Source organism: Spea bombifrons, chromosome 1, assembly GCF_027358695.1.
Source record: "Spea bombifrons isolate aSpeBom1 chromosome 1, aSpeBom1.2.pri, whole genome shotgun sequence".
NCBI classification, from domain to species: Eukaryota; Metazoa; Chordata; class Amphibia; order Anura; family Pelobatidae; genus Spea; species Spea bombifrons.
The window spans coordinates 36,371,972-36,397,618 of NC_071087.1; the positions used below are offsets into that span (position 1 = coordinate 36,371,972).

The window sequence follows — 25,647 nt, forward strand, 5'->3', positions numbered from 1 at the left end:
CTTGATCAAACTTAATTTGATTATGTACAGAGCAATGTTGCACATTTACGTTGATAATACTTTGTTAATAATATTTATTCTTATTCCTTTGCTTATGAAAGAAAAAGCTAGCAGAGTTATTATATATTCTTAGAGCAACTGGCTCCTTTAAAGAGGTATGTAGTTAATCTCACTAATTTTAATAGTACAAAACCCCCCAGCCTACTGCATGTTTCTATGTACCAACCTCTGTAAACATGTATAATTCAATACTGAGAATGTGTTTATGCATTGGAGACAACCTTACAGGCAAAGTTACCGAATACCATATGGTTAGAATTTTTCCACTTTGAACTGGATTTGTTGTTTACTGCACTGAAAGCAGAGATCTTTCTACTGTGATTACTTATGTGCCTCTAAGATAAATAAGAAAAACACACATTTTGTGAATTTCACATATCAGTGAATGCATTATTTCTGATACTTGGTTTAAAATGTCCAATTTGATTTTATATGTGGCATTGCGAATGATTTGTCTCTAAGTGACATCCTCTTGTGCATTAATACTTTATTGGGCCTTGTAAGCATGCGTTTATCCATTTAAAGTAATGCGTACAATAACGAAGTGCTATGAAATGCACATTGTATGTCTAACATTTTATCTGCACTGGAAAATGTTAGCACAACACATGCAATAATACAATATCACGTTCCGTTATGATTCCAAAAATATAATTTTAAAAGATAAAGTGTTAAATAAAAACATTTCTATACAAAGTAACCATCGTTTTATATTATAATTACAAATACTGATGTATTTTTTAAGCCCTACACAACTGGCTTATTAGCAGGGCCTGCGGGATGCTTTCAAAGACATTCTGACAATCTGGCGCGAGTGAGCCCTGGATGTGTTATATGTCAAAACATTATTGAGCTCAGAAACAGAAAATTAAATTGGTGATGAGATGCTGTTCCAAAGACTCCTAGAACATTACTGGTCCAGTTGTATTCAAAGTTAAAGGCTGTATTACAGCCAATAAAGAAAGATTTTGGAGTTCTGGTAATCAGCAAATCCAGCCAGGACATCTCTCTGAATTGGAATGCAGGTAAAACAACCATTACAGCCAGTTCCTTCCTTTATCCGAAGGGAACCCTTAATGGATGTTGTGTAGGAAGTAGTCAATATTGATTTTAGGTCATAATGGTTCAGCACGTTGTAACAGTTCAAGGGCGCGGCTAGTTGAGGCTGTCCTTGTGGATGCTTCTGTCAGCGATATAGTAATTTTGGTCATGGTTCTTCCATTGGATGCTTGTTACATTCATCGGAGCTGTGTTTATGTGGGGTTTGGACTGGCAACAGCAGCAGAGGCACGACTGAAATTAAAATTAATGAGTGTTTTAACAGGTATCAATGGCAATAGAATGTACAACGAGATTTGTTAACATTAGAAAATAGACTGGATTAAGATACTGTACAATAATTCTCATAAACATGGTTTCATAGTATGTCTATCCCATTCATGGTATTAACTTCTACGACTTCTGCTGGATCCCTCTAATCCACTAACCCCTCTGAGGTAAATTTTATTAATGTAAAATGTTCTCAGAATCTCCTGATAAGTAACATAAATGGTACTGAAAACCAATATTTTCATTTATATATAGCTTCCATTTCTTAAACATTTTTTACTTATATGTATATATTAATTAGAGTATACAAATATATTTAATGGCTTACTTTTTCCAAGTATGATCGTTTACATATTTTTAATGGAGACGTCATTAAACCTTAATTATTTATTAATGGTCACATATGACAAAAGTTAATTTACCTGCCAGCCACATTCCCCTTATCTGTAATCAGACAATGGGTTGGCCAAAGTTCACAAGACTCAAGAATGTGACAGGGGTCACTGGCCGCAATTGATGTCGAGGATTATTACAATCTTAATTTACAATCTTAATTTGGTCTGGAGGGCAAAGTAATTCACACAAAGGGGCAGCTTATTCAAAAATAAGTGGAATTAAATTAGTTCATGTTTGTACAAACAGGAATGTTTTGTTAAAATGACTTTGAATCCTTATAGTCAGAATAAACTAAATGTGTGGTAGGAGTTTGCACAATTTGCAACATAAAAAATAATCCTTATTTATTTATTATATATTATTCTATCACATAATTAATAGATGTTTATAGTTCAAGTTTGAAAAACAAACCCGGATTTGCTATTATCCCGTACTGTGTCCCTTCACTTATTGTATATTCTGTGGAAGCAGAAGCAAGCTTTTCAAAGAGCAACACAGATACTGTACTTTGATTCTCTTCCTTAAATAGATATTTCTTGAGCGCTATTAGAGGCATTATGCCAGAACATTTGTTAAGTTATTACAGTCAAGCATATTTTACTGATACTGAAAAATGATTTTCTTACCTGGAAACAGTTTTTGAATTTCTTGCTGACAAAATAGAGCGCTATTGGATTTATACAGGAGTTTAATGCTGCCAGGTTGATACTGATGAAATCCATCACCAACAGAAAACTAAACATTAAACAAAAAAACATGTGTTATAAGCATGTATAACAGTTTTGTATAACTCCTGAATTGAAAAATTATTTTTTGAATATTCACCTTTTAAGCTACAGTATTACAATTTGAATATATAGTTTCTGTGCAGACACATGTTCACTCATTTGCATTCAGCATGTTGCTGATTATTTGTCTAAATAAATATATAATGTACTTTAGATATGCATGCAATTTACCTGAGCAGTTCACACCTCCCAACATCCAGCTCGTTGTAAACAGTTTTCTTAATTATCCGACTCAAGTGCAGAGGGAACCAGCAAAGGGCAAATATCACGACCAGGCAGAAAACAGTCTTTGCTACTTCACGGCGCTGTGCGAAGATATCAGATAGAGATATTAAATACTAAACAGACATAACACATGTCAATTTTTGTTCTCTTCTACAATTATGTGTCAGTTGTCCTATATGTCTCATACAGAATGTTCATTGCACCATTGAGTATCTGCTCCATAAATTCTCTATATACATAAAATCCCATTGTAAGTTAAAGTAGTCTGCAGACCACCAATGATCCCCAAGGTCTTATTTTGCACAGAGTAGAATGTAAATGCAGCAAGGAAGCATTAGACCCTCTGTAGGCCCTCTTCATTGTGCTAAGGTTTGACTTATATTTCTATGAAGCACCTTTTGGCACTTTGTATTGCTCCATTAAAGCGTATTTGTAATATTCATTAGGATTTCTCAAGTGCATCTTAATCACATTAGACTTTTATTTGATTTTCTTTCAATGCTTTGGCAAAAGATGCCTGTGCGATGTCTGCTTTGTACAACATCCCTGTCTCGTTATTTTATAAGTGTTTGTAAACCTCTCCTTAGGGAATCCAGCGATCGCTGAACACAAACTTTGGCTTAAATTAACAGTTTCAGTGTGAAACATATGCATTGTCTGGACCATGGTCCATAAGAGTAAGCTAGTTCTACTAGGTCATAGAGATCCTGGTTTAAAAACCTTTATTTCTTCTTTAACTTGGAACTTTCATTGTCATAATAAGCCACGTCCATAGTTACCTGTTTCAGGTGTTCACTGAGGGCTATCCGAAGGCTTCCTTTCCTCTGATGAAGCATTTCACAAGTCATCAGTGTGTAAAACACGCCTGTGCATGCCAATGGCACACAGAAATAAAAGCCGAACAGCCACCAATCTTTCGCATTTTTGTAAAACTAGAAGGAGAAAAAAAAATGCATTTTTATATTCATTTCCTGAGTATTCCTCAGAACAGAAAACATGTATTAGTTGTTAAATTGGTTTATGTAAGGACCATGGATTTTAATTTACCTCTATACCATATTTCTAGGTACTGCATAGAAACAAATGGCGTAACCTAAGACTATGACTATCCGATCACACACATATACTGCAAACCTGGCTCTAACCAAACAAGAAGTGCCATTTACTGGTGTGTGGGATGGCATATTTCTCTTTTAGATGAGCATACATATACTATATCTGTATATACCAAACATGCCATAGGTGGTAGGTTAGAAAATAAAAAATATCATCTCATTGTCGGTACATCTGCTAGCTAAATGTGTCAGCAAGATCAAAATGCCCTAAATCAGCGAGCATTAGCTCTCAGAACAAGTATCAAACAAGAAAAAAGTACCCCTTCTCTTAAAGATTGAATATTAGTTAAATTGTAGGTAAGGAGCACTAATTCTTCATAGAAGATATAAGTGTGCTGAATTAGGCTAGACTTGTCCTCCAAGCAAGAAAAGAGGTCAAAAGATCACACATGCTTAATTAAGTTAAAGAGGCCTGTCATGTAAGCTTCTTAGTATGCTCTTTACACATAGTGATTCAGGTCCCCAGGGAACCTCTTAAAAATCCCCTACAGGCATAAAAGGGAAGAAATCTCGGGGAAACAAACAATGCATTGTAACTTCAGCAGTATTATACAGTACGACTCAAGATGGTCCTGGAAACCGGTGCCTTGGTACTTTCAACAGCCTGGCTTTCAAACGCTTACCATTTACGAAACTTCATTTATTATTGAATTATGACTAATTTACAAACAAGTGGCCCCGTTTGAACCAAAACCACTAGCCAGCGTCTGGCCACGCATCAAGTTGTAGTTCAGCAAATAAAGAAAACAATTGGGACAGATATTGGTAAAAGGCTAACATACTTTGTAGACCCACGCATACTCCATAACTTAAACAAATGTGTCTGTGCAGAGAGCCTGTGACTGATTAAATATGGGCAACAAACACTGTGTGCCTCTCATCTTACATCAGCATTCGACCGAAGGGAAAGAAAAGTGCTTTTGTTTGCCCCGCAGGTCCAGATGGAAACAGTTTACAACAGGAAGAGCGTATTTAAATGAAATTTCCCTTTGCACTATGATATTCCTTACGATCTGTCCAAGGTTTAGCACAAAGATGTCTGAGAGATAAATACCATTTTCTTGGCAGTCTGTACCTGAGCTCCAGTAAAGATGGTCAGCTGGCTTATTCTATCACTGTTGGTTGTTTAAAGATATTTAATCTTCCCATCGTTTAGCATGAGAAGTGAATGAATCATTCTAAGAAAGTTGCGTTATAGGGTTTGTTTTAGGTCTGTGTTGGACACACTGAGCGCTACGTACATTGCCTTATGCTATAACAAGTAATGAGAAAAAAACAACAACCAAGTAATGAGAACCTTTTTTAACATCATGAAATAAATGATTCCCGTAAACATTGCAAAATGTAGAAAACTAAACCAAGTCATATATTTGGATCCCATGCTGGGAAAAAAAAGTTTTATATAGCATATGGTGTATTTTGTGTATATGTGGGGAATCTTATTGTTATTTAAATTTGCTTCTTTAATATTTTATTTATATTTTAATTTCAAAAGATGAACAGCATTTTAGCATTTTTGAGAAGCTTACAAACAAACCATTTTGTAGCATTTTTATTTTAAATCTGTGAATATGATTATGAAGCATGTTTGGAGATAAGTCTACTAGACAAAATGTTTAACCACAAATTATGGGAAAAACTCTAATTCTATATAACTGTGTACGTACACGTTGCTATATACTTTTACTAAAGGACTTCATTAGTATATGCTTACAGCTCAGTATTTTTAATGGCACTTTAGGAGTGAAATGAGAATGTATGGCTTGATATATATATATATATATATATATATATATATATATCAGTTGTATAGCTAACTTCAACTGATCTCTGTCTATACCATGCTTGTTTTGCCAATATCCTCCCATAAAGTAATTATTACCGTGTTTCCCCGAAAGTAAGACAGTGTCTTACTTTCTTTTTATCCCTAAAAGCCCCACTATGTCTTACTTTCGGGGTATGTCTTATATTGGGAAAAAATTGTCGAACCGGAAGCGCTCATGTCTAGGGGCTAAAATATAAAACATATGGTATAAGCACTGCTTGTGGTTCCGTATCACAGTCTCCCATAAGGTTACAGCCCCATACAGTATCCCACACAGCGTGTTTTGTATGTTGTCCATGGTCCTGATGGACCACGGAAAACATTATTGCTGCTCCAGCAGAGGAGAACTGTAAGCCCACACAGCCCGGTATGTTGGGACTTGTAGTCCTCCTCAGCTGCATCTTGCGGTTACAATAAGAGCTGCAGAGAATCTCTTCACACCCCCCTCCCCCTCCTTGGTCTCTCTCTGTATGACCAGCACTGACCTTTTTCCGGGAGGACACAGAGCCAGTGACACCTGTCGGCAGACTGATCAAAACGGCGCCGTCTTTTCAGTCGGAGGGGGAGGGCACTGGCCTGGCACCCCCCCCCAGGGTGCGGCCCGCACCCCCAGCCCCACTCTTTGTACCGCACGTCACTGGAGGCAAATCCCCCGTGTTTCCCCGAAAGTAAGACATATGTCTTACTTTCGGGGTACGGCTTATATTAGCTGACCCCTCTTAAACTCCCGATACGTCTTACAATCGGGGGTGTCTTACTATCGGGGAAACACGGTAGTATTTATTATTATTTAATGTGTATGGGGTCATCTTTGTTCCTAGGTGTGTTAGAAATGTAGAGTGAGCCATGTTAGTCATCATTATTCAATATCTGGATGGATATGATGGACATTCTAGCTCACGGTAGCTAGAATCAGAGGCTAAGAATGGCTACCACATGCAACAAAGCTATAGTAGACAAGAGCATAAGTCCCCATGTAATATGAGACTGACATAGTCTGCATGCCAAAAATGGGGACATTTTGTAGAAGTGTTTTTTTCTGCCACACTAAAAGTACAGAAGTAAAGTATTTAACTGTAAGGAGTGCTTTGGCATATGACTTCATTGTTTAAAAGAATATTGAGATAATATACTTTCCAACTAATATGCGTACTGTTTTTTTTTTCTTAATTGCAGCGTGCACTTGGTTGAAAGCTGACATTTATTATACAGACCATGTTTTTTTTGTTTAACACCTACCCTTTTTCACTATTTTTGCAATCAAGCAAAGGTGATTTAGCCTTCATCAGGCCAACAGTGAACCACAAGGTGAATTATGTCAGCACTGTCAAAGTTTAAAACCATCCTTTCAACTTTCTAATTATGCTTTGTTCTAAATCGCTGCCAATAAATTGGACTTGAAAGTCAATTTTTAATTGTCTTATTCTTTGTGGGCTTAGGAAAAGAAACAACTGTAAATGTTCAGAAGGCTAACAACCTTTCATCTTATTTTTCTTATAAAGAGAACATTATGAGGATTAAATGCATTTCTGTTCTGGGAATGCTCACCATCCTGTATTGTTTAGTTTTATTGTATGGGAAAAACTATTATATTATATATTTGATTCATATTTTTTATTGATTTGATAAGCGTACATAATAACAAAAGATAGAGGTTGAAGTGTTTCAAATTGATGTGATATTACCTACAGTTTAACATTAGTTATTTAATTTCTATATACATTTCCGTAAATATTAATCAATGCACAGCACAATAAAAGTGTAGGCTGTAATAAATGATACATACCACCATAAAAGGAGTTGTAGCATTGAACATACATGTCCGAAACTGCTCACCGCGGTACTCGAAAGGTATCATAACAAACCCAACCGCTTCAGGGACTGCCAGGACAAAGGATAGAACCCAAATTGATATAATCTCGATGGCGGTGATAAGAGGGATTCCATTACCTTGCACCCTGCTCCAGGATGCTACTGCTCTGTACCTGTAAAAGAGAAATGGCCAAATTATAGATATTCACATAAATACAACTTTTTTTGTTATACAATTATTTGTTTTCCTAAATGTATAGGGCACTTTTTCCATCTTCAGGAGTGAAACAATGGAAGAGAATTTAGCAAACAGGATGGTATGCTTCTTAGTAGCAGAGGACATTAGCAAGGGCAGAGACTTGTAGAAAAATAAATATAGTTTGGCATTGAAACATAGTGGGTTTAGGTCCTTTTTGTCCCCAATAACGTCTTTTATGTATAGTTCTGTAGGTCACCATTGTAGGTTGTTGTGAAATGTTCTGAGTGACTTTCCCTACTCATACTTGTCACTGAGCTGATTCTCTATGGCAATAAAGTCCATTCCTCTAGACTATCATAACTCAGAGGTTCCTTTGTATTGTGTGTATGCCACATAGTTGCATGATAAGGAGTCAATCTTTAGAGGATTGTACTAAATAAGAGGTATAGAGCACACAGATGACAAATTCAACTGTCTAAAAAATATATGAAAGATACAATTGATGTAATACACTTTGGTTGGAGTACCCCTTTAAGAAAAGAAAGATGCCCTCTAGAGTGCAAGCTTTACCTAATATATCGGATTGTTTTAGTTGGAAAATTCTAGTTTTGTCATTCCCTTTGAATGTAAGTACTGTAAGAAGTGCTGTGTAAATTGTCTGCACTATATAAATTATAAAGATAATAATGCTGTGAGTTGAGTAGATGCAGAACATTCATGTTTGGAATTTTTGTTGTGTTTGTTACAAATAGCTTGTGAATGTGGCTGTCAATTTTGTGCAAATGTTTGAAAACCACATACTTCCTTCCAAAAATCCAGTCTGGCTAATGTAGTGCTGAAAGACATGTTGTTGGGTTCGGATTCTTTATAGTATCTACTTTCAGGCAGTTGACACTATGCATGTAAAACGCAATTATTATTCCTTAGATGTTCTGAACCGACAAGGCTTTTAAACAAGTAATGTATTTACCACGGACAAACAGCTTCACTGACAGATTACTATATTTATTTTCCAGAATTTGGTCATATGAATGAAATCTATCGGTTTAGCTGGCAGTGGACATTAACATGCTTGTTTCTCTCAACTGAGACAAGAACAAATAAAAATAGCTTGCCATTCATCTTAACCATCGTCTAGCCTAAAAGAAATAGAGTTTCGGATGAAGATATCACAATATGGACCCAACTCTGGTAAGAAGTATCAACTAGTCCATTTAGAAGAACCATTCCATGGATTAGTCTTCTGCACCAGGATGAGAGCACATGTTAGCGGAACGAAAGGGCAGGTTTGGGCTTTACAACTACCGGTATATCCAGACACATTTCCTATGTTTTATTAAATACAAAGAGTTTTCCCATTTGCCTTGCTGCTTTTAGAGAGAGTTTGCCAGCGAAAAGAGAGGAATGTGACTTGTTTACGGGAGAGTTTCTCTTAGTTGCTATGAGGTTATAGTCTACCCGTCAGACTTGAGCTGAAGAGCAGCATTTCCCAATTAAGTATTACTCCCAGTCTTTCTGTGGACATGAGTCAAATTCTTATTACAGCCATCCCTGTTTATAAACTCACTGGAGCTGAAAAGCCTCTACTCAGACGGACCAAGTTCAAGTCTGGAAACCTGCAGTGTATCATCTGAAACAAACTTGTCAGCTGTATCCTAGCTTTCCTAAAACCAAATGTATTATTGCCTTTTGTAGCAATAGCAAATCATTTCAATGTAGCAATTTAAGAGCGGAATATTACAAGTGATAGCTTGTTGTGGCTACTTTCATTTTTATGTTTTCCTTTTCATAAATATAGCGGTTTAAAAGGCGAATAACTAGACTAATTTAGTGATTATTTACAGTCTAAAGCAGCTCTTGCGTATGGTTCTTTCTTTTACTATACGGATCGGTGCGAGGTGAAAATTAGAAAACATATGCAGGCACAGAAAAAGAATTCAGGAAAGCATGCTGTGTGCATAAAGCTATAAAAGAAAATACTGATTCAGGAAGGGAGGGCTAGAAGGGCCAATTGGATCATAGACTGCTATATTAATGAATGAACAGAAGGACCTGCAGAAGTGGTTGAGGTTGAGGTTGAGGTTGACACACCGCCTTTGGCACCTACCAGTCCAGGTGCCAGACATCTATTACTTGGAAGGTGTATAATAAGGTTTGTGTTATTATTATTATCTGTTATTTATATAGCGCCAACAATTTACGCAGCGCTTAATACAATACATATGTTCAAGGGGTATGACGAGAACTGACAGACTAAGACAAACCGATACATTAGGTGGAGAGAGCCCGGCTCGCAAGCTTACAATCTTGAGGGGTGGTAGGTTAGATAATATAAAAATATTTTTGTTTTTATGGTAGGTAAAAAAAAAATGGGTAGACTGGGCTGTATGGCTTTTTATGGCCATCAAAATCTGTGTTTCTATGGTATAGTAACTGAACAGCATATTAACCTCTAGCTGCTGAAAGCACCCAAATACTGTAGTAGCACACATTAATCTGAACTACCAAGCTTGAAAAATATATGAGATTCCAGTCTGAGTAAATGCTCTGTTACTAAGTTACTAAGCTCTAACTTAACAGTCGTTACTGATTGTTCACAGATCGGAACCAACTATGAGCAGCGGATCCAAACTGACTTAAGAGGATGGGAAGCGGCTCTAAGAATCATTAATTTGATAAAAGAAAAATAAAATTCCAAGGAGCAAAGACTTATGTAGGGTTCAGACTAACTGCTTACATGCAGATGATGCTTTCCTACAACAGAATGATGCATTATTAGCTAAATCTGAAGAATTACATAATTATTGGTGCCCATTTTAAATTCTTGTTTTTTTAATGGTTTTGCTCTCTTGTGGACCAGCACAAACTTCATTACTTAAAAATAGCCACATGACTAGTTTGCATGGAGTGATCAAATGGTTTGATTGAGACACATATCTCTATTTTTCAGATCCCCTGCTTTCTTTTGACCTGTACATACCTTTGGGAAGTAAAGCATTCAAATGTAATATCCCACAATGTCCGTGGCTAAATTTCATCCCGCCTTGAGTGCCGTTTATATTTGTAGCTCAATGTAAGACGTGGACATTGCTAAAAACAAGCTGTGGATTTTTTGCCCCTATACTGTTTTGTTTTGCCCATATGTCAGGCATCACCCACATAATCTGTATTGTTTGTGCCTATGGAAACTGGGAATGTAGAAAATGCCCAGAAATGCCTAGACTCTTGATCTATTACACCACCAGTAACTTTCTCAATCCAGTTAAACAGAAAGCTAACAATTATTAGTGAGGAGCTGCGCGTATATTTTCTCGCTACTCTTTAAAAAAATGTATCCATTAACGGAATACGCATTTTACAACCAGATGTTCATATGAGCAGCAGAGAAAAGTCACATATGTTTCCTCAGATGTTTCCCTCCCTGGTCTGATTTGATTTTTACTCTTTAAACAAGATCAGTCAAAATCAGTTAAAATTTAGTTTCTGAAACTATTTCATATTTTTATTCTTTTTATTCACTTTATAAGTGTCCAAACCTATTCTAATTTCTTAGACAAACTATATCTACTGGATTTTTTTTTGTGTGGGATATTATTATAATCAGAAATGTGTATGTAAAAAAAATCTACAACTCTTATTACACAAAATGTATAATATTAAGGTAGCCTACATTATGGAACATTTATACAGGCTGCAATTTTATGTTTGTGAGATCCTGTTATAGTACTTCTAATTATTGTATGTGTAAAGTTAGCATGTTAAAAAATGAAATATGTAAGGAAAAGGGATTAGGCAATACCATGGCACCAGGTAATCCTTTCTCAATGCCATTATGCATGTCTCACTGCCAGATCATCCTTGTTCGTGTTTATGTGCTCTTGAAATTCATGTTAGAAGTTGTTGTCTGAGTGTTAACAGATGGTCGGATGTGTTCTGGTTAAAACATGTTCTATCGTTATTTCATAAAACTCATTTTGAATCCTCTCCAGAATACGCAATAAAGGAAAACACACTATGACATCTTATTATCCTGACACATCTGGAGGAAAAAAGACATGTGATATGAATTTAATGGGAATCATCCAGATATCTGTGGGATGAAATCGTAAGGGAGGAGCAAGTTCTCTTATAATTCATAAAACAAGAGAAAATGTGTTACTTCAGAACCATAAATGGTAGAAATAATAGCTATGTGTGCAATCCACGTTAAACTATAAACTGTGCGTAAAAAAAGGTTTTCCAACTAGATCTACTGATTGACTCCAGATTATCTACCTCTCCGTGAGTTTCTTGATCGGCAACACCTAAGGAACTATGTCAAGTCTGATCTTAATTTTAGCTCAACAAAAAGAGGTAAATAATGAGGATGTGGAAAACGTTGGCATTTTCGGCCCCTTGTTTCAAAATGACACTTAACATGTACAGTATGTAAATGTTTAATTTCAAATTGTTGCTTATTACATATGGTTGACATTCTGTTGCCTTTGTATCCCAAATGTTATGCTTTAGTACAGTAAACGTGTATATAGATTACAAAATCTATACATTGGCTATTGTTTTCCTTTAAATTCTCTCTTTTAATATATTCTCCCACTTTAAGTTACTGCACCTCTTTACTAGTAGAGCAGTACCACTAGAGGTAATCTTTGTAAAGATGGAAGAAATATCTGGGGCAGCAAGTAATATGCTAGTTTTGGCACATTTTGCCATTTTATTTACTGAAAAACAAGAACATATGCTATAGGTATAAACAAATGCAATTACTATGCTAAAAACTTTAATGTGAGTGATAAAAAAAATATTAAAATCATACCTGTCCACACTCAAGGCACACAAATTGAGGACAGTGATTCCAACTGAGGCCTTCTGAATGAAAGGAACAAGTTTGCATAGGAATTCACCCAGTGGATATTGATCAAAAGGCCACCGTTGAGCAAGGAGCTATAGAAGAAAAATATATATATATTATACACAGAGCATAAGTTTGATGCCACGCTTTTGTATGAAACATGGAATCACATACATTATTGGAATAATGTGAAATATATGTAAAGGGCATATTGTAAAGGACAGTGCTGCTCAACTTATACTACTTAAAAATAATAATAACAAATGAACCATTGCTTTCCAAATTCTGTGTGACATATATATTACATATTTGTTAATCGTTACATATACACAAGTCAATACAATTTTCATTTAGATATACAATACTAAGGCTAAATTATGTTTGAAGGTAGTCATAAGAGCTAATGTCATCAGGAAGTAATGCAACTATGTAATGGAGAAACAAATGGCGTGGAATGTACCTAATGCATTTTCAAGGTCATTCTGTGATTTATTATGCACACATTCTTCCTCCTAAGAGCCAATTCAGCATGTTACAGTGGGCCCTTTAGTATCCATATCCTTGATGATTTTACTAACCTGCTGCTGTAGTTCAATGATGTAATGGACGCAGGCAAACAATTATTTCCCTGGATTTATAGCAACTACGTCCCACTTTACTGCAAGTACAGTCCAATATTTGGTGGTGATTAACTGTGTGCAATTTAATGTATTAGGTATCTGTTATAAGGATTAAACGTGGCAATATAGCCAAAATCAAATGCCATGCTACAAATACGGATCATCCGTTTACATTGATTGCGAAGTTCGCATTTCTTCCGCATTTAAAATGCCTGTGGTATTTGTGGTCAGGAAGTTATTTTCAGTTTGTGGTTGGTATTAAGATTTTAATGCCGTGTAGTGTTTATTTTTTGTCCAAGATCTTAGAATTATGGTAAATATGGGAATAAAAGCAGAATTGTCTATAGACATGTTAATTATATACAACAGCAACATTAAGCCTAAAATGTCATGGTTCTGGAATGAGTTATAGCACATACATATAGTAGGTCTTTATGACATTGCTCGGGACAAATCCCTCTGGGTTTGAACCAGAATCTCCAGGTGAAGTGCTGCTTTCCACGGTCTCTTGGTTAGTCTCCTTTTTCTCCAGGCAGGGGTGAGGTGCCATGCATACTCCATACTCAATTTCCTATTCTCCCTCATTTAAAGCTAACTGGGTCTAGCCCTGTCCTATGAGTTGGTAGCTCCAACCTATACCCACCTAGCCTGCCTCCAAGAGTGGCTTGCCTGGCTCCCTCATGAAGCCACTACCCCCGGTTCTAAGTAGCCTACCCTGGGTATAGTAATCAGTCGATGGTTGGTGAAGCAGGAAAACAAAAGCAATTCAGAATTTTAATTCGGAGTAACACAAAGAAATAATTAAGAATAAATAAAATAAATATATTTTTACATTTTGAGAGGTTCTTTCTACCAGTAACCTCAAAATTATTAGTTTAGACCAGTAACAGTGTACAGGTCACTACAGCTAAGAAACTTACTCACATCAGCTGTATTATTATGTTACTTTTATTATTTCATTATTTATTACTCCTCTTGTGACACTGAGCACGTTATCAGAGATATTTAGAAGAAAGTTTTTCTTTAGCAAACAGTTACACAAACAACTATTTTTCATAATACAATTTTTATGTCAAAATATTGAATTCATAGACTTAGCATTTAGTGTGGCTGGCTAGGTCTATAATGTACAAATGCTATAGTGAAATTTTGGTACTCTTGCTTTCTTAGACCTAGTGTTATTTCTTCATAATTATTGTAACTTTTTTGGGGTCGGTTTTTTTTTCTTTGCCCAAATGTCTATTATTTATTTATTTTAGCTATTCTTCAGCATAGTTTATTTCATTCAGATCCTCTATTGGGGGTGAGAAGGAAGCTGAAAAAAAATTCTCCCATCAACCTTTTAACCTCTTTAACTCTATGCCCTAACCTATGGCCTGTACCAATGACTTTATCAACAAGTCCCCACTGACTGGTATATTATACAAATACTACTTTCTACATTCCACTGTAAGTAATGAAACCATGTGCCACAGTTTTCTGGGGAAAAAGTATTTTCTTAGACAACGTAGTTCAGTTATTCTAAACTTTTATATAGAATACACAGCAGCATTTGATAAACAACTTGTTTTTTTTTGGAAAGGTAATTCGTTTGTATTTCTGTACAATGCTTAGCTATTTTATCTTGTTTTTTTTTGTAAACCATGGGCAAATAATGAAAACAAATCCTGGGGTTCTAAGGACGGCAGACTTATCATAGGTGGTAGTGTTGTAATATTTGCTTTGATTTAATACAATTAAGAACTTTGGACATAAAATGTACTATTATTACATATATACGTTACTTACAAACACAATGGACATTGATATGATGTCATAGGAAGTTGCGGTGTGGTACTGTATTCTGAGCTAGAATTACGCCACAATTGTATTTTATAATTTATGATGCCTTTACGAGAACTATAAATGTACATACTTCTCGCACCCTTTTTGACAGCTGTATTCAGTAATTTGCCAAAGATAATAAAAAATAATTAAAGGGACAGTTCCACCTAAAGCATAATTATTCTTACATGAAAGTGTATATATAGAGCTTGCCTATGAGGTAGATGATGTCATTTTTTGGAAAATAAAAACAGGCTCTCTTACAGATAAGCACCTGATTATGTTAAGTCTCATACGAGAAGCAATCCAAGTGGCTCAACAAGACAAGAATGTAGAATTTCATACTAATCCAGAAAACAAAATCTTTTCTGAATTATAAGAATCCAAATTCCACTTCTAAAGTACTAATATTGACTGCTGAATTTTAGCAATCCATTGAATTTTCCTGATATAAGAAGGCAACATGACTGTGTGTAATCTAAATCTAAATGCATTATTTACACAATCGTCAGTGAGGTTTGCAATTAAAATGAAAACCGAGCTTTTCCTACCTTAGGTGGGTAAATAGCTTATGTTGCAAAAAGAATAGAGGTACATAATGCAGTTTAAATCACCGTTGAATATAGACCATGTGTAGGAGATGAGAATGAACCTCTAGCAATAGCTTGTATACACAGGACTTTCTGGACATACTCCTGGGGACACTTAATGACTAAAAATGCAATTCTGTTACAAAGAGTTACAGTTGTTGGACATCGGGCCAAAGAGTGTTGCAATTCTTAAGAGAGATTAATAGTATTTAAGCAAGCAGGGTTCACTTAAGGATGTTTGGACACAAGTAGCATATGCAAAGAAGTCCGACATACTGCAAAACTCCTTTCTAAATCTGTTTCGATTCTGGGAATATTCAAATGAGGATACTGAAAAATAAAGAAATGAGGGAAGCTACAACTATTACTATGTGATACACTGGTACATACTTAGGTCCAGGTCAAAATATACTTTAAACACTTCAAAAGGTAGAATGCTGGTTGTTGGCGATACAACTATTAGTAACTAACTAGCTAGTAATACTAACACAACAGCAAACCCTGAGGCTGCCATCCGGGGGACAAATGTAGAAAAGCTGTATTATTATTATTAGCTTTTATTTAGATAAATTTATGCATCGCTTCTTACAATACATATATTCAAAGGGTATGACAAGACGAGAATTGCCTGACTAAGACAAACCGATACATTAGGCAGAGAGATGCATGCTTGCATGGGACCCAGCTTCTAGAAGGGCCTTTGGCTCACACTGGTGTACACTTGTGACATAGGCATACCTGGGAACTCTTCGGGTCGTGGGAGCAGGGTCTTGACATGCTCCACTCCCCACCCACTTTCCCGTTAAATGAGGGTGTTTCCTACTGCCATCAGCGGGAACTCCCACTGACGTCAGGGAGACCTCACACCGATGTCAGGGAGAACTCCCACCGACGTCAGGGGGAACTCCCACCGATGTCACGGGACCGCTCACTGACATCAGTGGGCAGTGCTGGCCGCGTCCCGCAAGGGAAGGCTCCAGGTAGCCGGAGCCCAGAAGTTCCCAGGTATGGACATAGGGATCTAGCAGGGATCATAAATTACCCTCATGATGTCAGCTCATCATTAAAATACCTAAGAACGTTACCTCTCATGTGTGCTACTTTCCAGAGAACCCTCCTTTCTAACTGTAAGTGAGACACAGGAGTGAAACTCAGGATTCCAGTTCTTACTCATTTGCTGCTAGAGTAACACTTCAAGTGACCTAAAGGCTCTTCCACCTACGCTGTTGAATTTAACAGTTTGTAGCTGAACACAGCATTAGAAAACAATTCATAGAATTACCAGCACCTGAGCGGCTCTGATTTGCAGGTTTTGGACCATTACCAGAAGGCTTCATTTTGTGTTTTATGGGGTTTTTTAAATGTTTTACAGCAGTTCTACTTATAACCTTAGGAGTGTATTTGAAAATATTTTCTGAGAACAACTTTTAAGGAGGGAGAGACTATTTTGCTGTTGTCTAATGGAACCAATATGCACATTGCTAAACTGTGATAGAACAAGCCCTTCCATCTTTGTGTAGTGGTCTTGATGTAAAGAGGTTTAGAGCGGAAGTTTAAAGTCATAATATCCTGAGTCTGTAAAATGATTAAAGAATATGAAAGAACAGCAGACAGCCTAAAACACATTAATTTATCTAAAACATCTCTCAGTCATGATCAAAAACAGCCCAATACAAATAACTGTTGCTTGGAACAGAGGAACAGCTTAGAAACATAGGAAACTGTTTGACTTCGTGTCCCAGTTAAAAGGAAACTATTAACAAAGATTGCATTACCCTTTCATTTTGTGTATTGTGCACACACGCAATGGGAACAAGGACTACTGGTCTCAGGGTCTTTGCATGGCTGTTATTCCTTCCCAGCTGCGCAGTACACATACCCTACCTGCTTTATAGCAGACAGATATCAGTTTCAGGGATGTCTTGGATTTAAAAGGACAGTCTCATTAAACGCTTTAATTATCCTGTTTACTTTTAATGTAACCCATAGTATGGTCAAATAGTTTAATAATAAATGTAGATGTTAGATTTCAAAAATTATTATGATTTGATGTTTGTATTTTGCTACAGACCTCTGCTTCCTAGTTGTAAAACAGTCCCTTTATTTTAAACTAAATATCTCTAAATCAAATAACGTGTCATCCACCAAAGGACAAGCTTTTGGGAATTTGATAAATACATTATAATGATTTGGCTAAAGGCAGTGAAGGCTAAAGTTCCCCTTTAAGCCATTATGCTAATTCCATGAAGAACATGGTGATTATAACTAAGGAAGAGTATTTGGAGCCAAAATGACATTCATTTATATGCAGTTATAGGAAATGTATTCATAGACAGTCTCAACAAAAAATATTTTTGGTGCAGGTACTCCAAACAACACAGTTTTATCTGTGAGTTTTTCCTCCTTCCATAAAAACAGTTGAAATTTCTTAGATAGCTTTATCGTTAGCAATAAGGGTAGTGCAATATACTATGATATATATATATATACATATACTTACTCACATGCCAATCTGTGGCAGCCAGCATATGTTTTGTGTCTTCAGAGTCTCTAAATTCTACGGCCATCGAGGCCATTTGGAGTTCAACCCCATGTACCCTGCCATGCGATTTATGGGTGTTGCACATTAGCAATCTTTGGAGGCTTCCCCTTTATTCTGTGTTATACATGTCAGCTCATAAGTAAATCGCTACTATCTGATGAACGTGCAATCAATATGATGAAAGCAGCAGCTGTGACAACTTTAGCTTTCTGAATATCAAAGGGGTTGAGCAAAGTCCTTTGCTTTCTAGGAATCAAGGCTTCTAGGAAAATGTGAGCATAGGGGGCTTGCAAGGTCTGATCTTGTGAACCACGCAGGTCTCATTCAGCCCTTCTAGCGAAAGGCATCTGGTTAAGATGGCCCTTAGTAATGCATTGTTAACGTGGAGAGGTAACGGTTTTCATCTTACCACAAATAATGGTTTGGTGAACAAATACTAACAGAAATGTTCTTGCTCATGACTAGTTTGTTATTTTGTAACGTTTATGCTAACTTTTAAAATGCATGGCTTCGAAGCTACAATAAAAAAATCATGTTTTAAAAAACTGAAATATTCAATATGATAGAAATTAGAAGACGTTATTCACTAAACATAGTATGAAAGTACAGTATAGCATTGTCTACATGCTAGATTGTCTCGCTTTGAATATGTATACTTTCTAATTAAATTTACACTAATATACATTTTATGGAATCTAGCTTGTAATCTGTTCAAGGCCACAAGAATACCTCCAAATCACCACCAATTATTACTGTGACATCTCAGGAGTCAAGTAGAGTCAAGTTGATATCTTTATTGGCTCACAGAGTAGATTTAGAGTGCAAGCTTTCGAGATCTCTTTAAATTATGTATAATATGTCTGAGAAAGAGACCTGAGAGGTCTCGAAAGCTTGCGCTCTAAATCTACTCAGCCAAAAAAGGTAACTTCATTTTACCCATCTCTTCGTTCCTATGTCTAACAAGGTACCAACTATATATATATATATATATATATATAATCTATTTCAAAACAGTAGTAATAGTAATAATAATAATAAGATCAGCTATGCATTTGTACTGTTGCTTAGCAGTTAGAGAGCCAGTAAAGTGGGATGATGTAAAGTACTGTTATTCTTGGAGGGTTGTAGCTGCTTCCATCTGAATTAACGGTAAAAACAACTATGGGTTTAAAACATACCAGGGCAATGTATAAGGTTATGAGAGTTTTAGATATTAGTTTACTGCATTTCATCCGCCTTGATAGTCTGTAGTTTAATAAAGTCAGATATTTTCAATGCATGACACATATAAAAAATTTTTTAGTTGGATTAAAATACTTCTTAAATTTAATTATTCATATTATTTGTATACTATTTAAATGACTTAAGTGTATTATCCATCACTGAGCTTCATATGTCAATAGATGTGTATAAAACTGCATTCCTCCCAACCCATTCATCTCCTTACCGCAGCGAGGCATGGTCTATGTAACCTGAGGGACATGTAAGTAGGCACTTGGGAAGGAAAGCCATTCTCTCAAAGCTACTTGCAATATTCATTTCTTCTGCCTTGAACAATGCAGGCTCTCATAGATGAAAGGCACACAAGACATAGGGATAGGTCACAAAGATAAACTTTAGTTGAATAGGACATTGGAGTGCCGGGTATGATGCATTCATTACTGCTTGCCTTCAAAGCCTTACAGTCATATCATCAACTGAAGAGACTGTGTGCTGTGGTCTTCTCTATACAATGCTACCTCTGTATATGGAATATATGTTTTCAAATTATTTTTCTCTGCTAATTTGCTGTTTTCGTCTCATAGAGTTTCACACACACACTACAGGTATCACATTCAGCAATTATTTATAAGAGGCATTCCACAGAACAACCACAAATAAATAATAATTCCCAGAAAAACAGCCACGTTATTTAAAGAATGAATTCAAATAAACATGTAGTTGGATTTCTCATGGGGTGAACAGGAAAGAGAGATTATGTCGAGAATGAGGGAAATGTCAATGAAGAAGGAATTGTAAGTACAAATATACAATTAACTCGATATATGGAGGGGGTACAAGATTTATCAAAAAATAGCTTTTTTTACATATGCTATTTTATTTTAGTTTGCCAGAGCGACTTTATGGATCTGGAAAGGGTTCAGAAGCGAAAAAAGGCTACAGAATATTTTAGCCTTGAGAACATGTTCTCCAAATTAGGATTGTTTACTACTGAAAGCAGAGACTCGAACGGATAATACTGTGTACTCAATGCTGCTTGGATCTCACTCAAACAGTGTTCAGGGACGCAAACTCAGTTTTAAAAACATGGAACTGTGGTTGGAACGGTTGAAAATAAGGAAAGTTAAAATCCAGAATTCTGTGCTCACACGCTAAATGCACTATAATAGCCAAAGAGTAAGGTGTCCACAGCCCAGCAGAACCCTTTCGAATGTTCTCATTAACAGATGATACCCTACAAAATATTCCACCACTTTAGGCTAAGGTGCTGATCCTTTCTACTTCTACGCTTTATAATCATGCAGTTTATGTATGCTGAGTTTACACGTCTTGTATCATTGCTCACCGCTGCACCGTTCCTTCATACCATTTTATCTCTCCCTAACATAGCTGGATGTTTTTTTTCTGTTTTCAAACTACTTAATCATGGATATCCAAAGAATTGTTCCAAGGGGAAGTGGACAAGGAATGTCTAGGGCTCTATTTACCCCCTAAGGGTAAGGCCCAGCCATCATCGACTAGGAGAGCATTGATTAAAGGGCAGCAGTTATGCTCAGAGAATTGCTGAACGGGACAGAAGAGCCTCCTCGTTCCCTGGCCTGTTGTTCAGTTTTTCTTCTATAATTATGACCAAAAAAGTAGCTCTGAAATGCAGGGAATAATGCAGAATGTGGTCAAATCTGGGGTTTTTAAAATCTTTTGAGGTCGAAAACTTCATCATGAATTGGAGCAACAACTTTGAATAGTGAATATATTCATTTAATTCAGTTTTATACAAGGGACTGAATAAGTTGCAGAAATGTTTGTAATGCTCGTTTCTGATTTTGTAAGAAAGTGTCCAAACATTATTTACAAACATGTAGATGCAGGCCGGGGGGGGGGGATATTCATTTAACTTTGTATTAAATCAGTTGGGTAGGAAATTGATTAAATGCCCAATGTTTTAAATGGAAAAAACACAGAGGGAAGGGGACTAAACCAGTATTTGCCGTTACAGCTGATAGCCGGTGAAAATGCTCTCCATATGTTTTAGAGGTGATGTTTAACCTAATGCAGATGTGACCTGTGTGACCGGTCATATTAAGGCATGTTTTGTAATACACACAGATGGGATTGAATTTTTATAATCTAAATCATGCCGCAACTGAACATCGTGATATTATTCTTTTAAGAAGAATACAATTTACAAAAGAACACAGTGTTTTATTCCGGAGATTCGGCATTCACATTCTGGACACTTCAAATCAGATTCAAATCATTAAGTCTGTCTTATCTTCTATGTAATCCTTTGTGTGCCACAAAACTGCATAGCACTAAACCAACTACAATACCTATCCAGAATATGTACTGACATTCGGACATCTATATTACCCTTGTCATCTAAGGGGTTTCTTTAGCTGTGCTTTTTCGCCTAAACATCATTGAGCACTGCAGCCTATTAAGTAAATCAACTCTCAAATATCTCCCATATATATATATATATATATATATATATTAAAACAAGGCTATAACGGGTTTAATTAGAAGTTCATATCTGCAATGATTGTAACAACTGGACTGTTAAATAATAGTAACCCATCATTTTGTCTCATGCTTCTGAAGCGCGTACCCAGCTAATTACAGTATCCTTTTAAACTTCATAGGCTTCTCTGGCAAACAGAGCATACGTTAAAGGCATATTAAAGCCAACCTTTTCATCATCATTTTCTAGGAGAAGGTTAATCTCTGAAACTGTTCCCTGGGGCTGTCGAACAGTTAAGGCAAACTAACCGCTCAGAAGTAAATGCTGAGTTACCTTCACAATAAAGACAGATTGTAATTCTCATCTTATCAAATTTCAGAAAATTTGGATCTCAATGGTATATTGAAAATCAGTGAAAACCCCCCAGTACTGCTTACAATGCATTGTTTACCTAAAGTTAGAACATGGGATGGTTAATACTACAAAAGAATTTATTTATGGCAGCATTAATTCAGGGCAGACCTCATATTTTTTATTTTAAGCTATAGCCCTATAAATGTCACCATTATCTTTGATGTGCTCTTTGATGTACGCTTTAGGATAATGTTTGATGTGTTTGTCCCATCTACAACAATTAAATAAAAAATGAAATGACATTTCTCAGTGATCTACTATCCGTTGGATCTCACAGGGCCATGGTTCAACTGTGGAGAACAATATCCCGAAATAACTAATGAAATGAACTTTAAACCATTGACTTTTATTTATAAAATGAGACAACTTTCTGGGAAAGGGGCGTTATACATAAAACAAAAATAAAAAAATGTTGCCATCCATCCAATCAAAAAGGAGATATGTTGATACACCCTTAAAAACCATCCATAAACACAGCCCGCACTTAACATACAGCGTTACATTTATTACATGAAGTATGTGTGCTCCATATTTTTGGGGGTTGACAATGACATTAAAGATCGACAATAAAATAAATTGTAAAAGTTGTATTCACTGAGGATGTTAATGTGTGGCAGGACAAAGAAGTTGTCATACATGACCCCTGGGTGGATTTGCCATTTTAATCTAGCTGTCATGGCTAATGTGAATAATCCTAATGGATCAACCTGTTCCCACCTGGATCTATCTCTTTTGTAGCTTCAGAGATAGCCAACTGGAGTGTCACTCAATTAGCCAATGGGGGGGGGGGTAATCATGGAAACAGGAAGCAGGAAGCCAGAATGGCTGGTCCAAGTGATGTACACAAAAAAGTAGATTTATATGACACATACACTCTTTATTACATTTAGTTAGTATTACATTTTTTAGTTAGTATCTGTAATTACTATGTTCTGTTCATGATTCGGATATTTTTGAATTTGAATAAGCACCTTTACAGCCAAATAAAAAATAATTTACCTTTTCAGGACCATTGTATGAATTTTTATGTCTGTTTTAGTAATACTTTGAGAACAAAGCACCAGTCATTTTTATGAGGATGAAGGTTGTATTAGAGAGAGCACTAAGTGGAATATTTCTCTCGATGCTTCTATCAGACAGAAACACAAAACTCATTGATAAAGAACCAGCAAAAAAAGAAAGAAAATGCTTTTTTGTTTCTTACCTTAAACACAACTATCGGGATGTCAATGACAATGTAGATAAGGTCCCCCAAAGCCAGACTTGCTATCAGAGCATTAGGTCCATTCCTCATGCACTTGTTCTTATAAATTATCCTAAGCAGAGTTGCATTCCCGACCATTCCAACGATGAAAATAGCACAAGATAACACCGTGTTAATGTATTTGAAAACATGACTGATCTTGGTCCTTTCTGGGCACAGATCTGATCTGTTTGACCTTCTCGGAGGCATAGGATAACTCTTGTTCATCGTTGTGAATTCATTATTGACATCAGTCTGGTTTTGGAGGTATTCCCCAACAGTGTTGCTGATAGCAAGGCCAATTAGTACAAACATCACTGTGAGCCTCAGAATGGCAGTCCCCATCTTGGAACTTTTGAAATGTTACCGTTCTTCTAAAATAAACCGGTTACCTGCAAGAAAAACAAAATGTAAATATATATGTTGCATATAAGCGCTTTTCCTGTACTATGTAAGATTCAAAAAAGACACTTGTTTTCAATTTGTTTTCATTCTTTTCTGTCATTTTGTTTATTGTCATTTTTGTATCAGCTTGTCAACAGAAAGAGTGACTTTGGTTATGGTTTACAATTGCATGGCTTAGGAAATGGATACTGTAGCTGCCTTGGTGAGAAAACTATCCCGCACTATAAGAGTTAATCAGAATCCACTAGGCTGCTGGCTTGCATTCATTAGGAGGATGTTGTGAATTCAGCACTTTTACCAAATATCTAATATCCGGTGTCTTAAGCTACGATAAACAAAATTTCAGATGTACATTTACAATGCATTTTAACTATATAGCACCAAATGATTTGGTAAAAAAAAAATGGGTATGAAAGCTGAGCAGTGTGAGCTTGTCTCAAACAGATAAGAAACCTAAAGCTACAAATAGAGAACAAATGTGGTGGGGATTGTCTGAAAGATTGATTATTGCTCCACTAAGAGCAAAAAAAAATAAAAGAAATAATCAAGACCAGTTTAGTCTTTGGTTCCATTATCTGCACTTTACCAGTCCAGGCTGCTCAAGAATAACCCTGCAATACATTTTCAACACCTCTAACCGGAGAGATTACACAAGGACTCACTTTCAGATATATTATCTCTGGTTTTCTGAAAGATATCCCGTTTGGAAAGTGGATGTTCTATTCAAAGACAAGTCTAACACAAGACATACAATCAAGCCTTTCAGTATCTCAAAGCTTCAAAGCTCCAACAATTCATAAATATTGAAAGCAAGGAACACTTGTACATGCAAGGGGTTCAGTTCTCATCATATGCGATCTATTTACTGAAGTGCATAATATCTCACTTAATTTACTTTAAAGGCTCTTGTATGAGGAGAACAGCTTCCCAGATGAAGTGGTTAGAGGTTAACACAGTGAGGGAATTTAAAGATGCTTGGGATAGATACTAAGATATCCTGAATCGAGGACCAAACCGAGGACTGATTATGGTCTCGTGAACAATAGTAAAAAGCATCTGCTAAAATGATACAAATATTACACACTTCTGCCCAAATACTTTCCTGTTTATTATTACTGAATTAAGAGAGAGAAAATGTTCCCGTGTATCAATACAGTTTATATTTTATAATCTGTAATATTACATATTATAAAATAAGTAATATGTAGCATATCTTCTGTTGAGTATAGATAAGTACAGACAGACGAAAATGTATTCCCCTAGCAAAGCCAAATCATTTATTCTGCACGGCCGGATGTAAACCTTGCGTCTTGATGCAGCAGATCAACAAAAAAAAGCACTCATGAGACAATAACTTAATAAAGCATATAAATCATCAAGAGTCTTTTCCACATGGCATAAAATCACAAAGATCACATTTATACGCTATAAGCATTTTGGACCCCCTTAAAGTTAATAATAAATAATATATGCCCCAGAATGATGCATATTTTGTGTGAAGCAGCCAGACGTTCACCTTAATTAGATTTAATTGGATTTTCTGGGTGCGTATTGTCAAGCAAGTGTGAGGCCTATGGACAGGTTGCTCATTGGCTGCATAAAAGTCATGATGAGGTTGGGATATTTATAATGATATGAATCCCATAGGACATTATGGATATTGATACATACTCTTATTATTACTCTGCAGAAATGAAGTGTACAAGCTTTTGCAGAGTGGCATGGTTTA

The 25,647-nt window shown here is 36.1% G+C and overlaps 1 protein-coding gene across 1 annotated transcript; it reads right to left on the minus strand.

The window, feature by feature from the left end:
* Positions 1-617: 617 nt before the first annotated feature.
* EDNRA (endothelin receptor type A) lies at positions 618-23,858 on the minus strand. Its single transcript, XM_053460721.1, has 7 exons — positions 23,475-23,858; positions 12,563-12,690; positions 7,525-7,723; positions 3,578-3,730; positions 2,745-2,878; positions 2,412-2,520; positions 618-1,353 (listed from the first exon to the last, which is right to left on the minus strand). Exons 1-7 carry the CDS (start codon positions 23,856-23,858, stop codon positions 1,216-1,218), a joined length of 1,245 nt encoding a protein of 414 aa, XP_053316696.1. The 3' UTR covers positions 618-1,215.
* Positions 23,859-25,647: the final 1,789 nt, after the last annotated feature.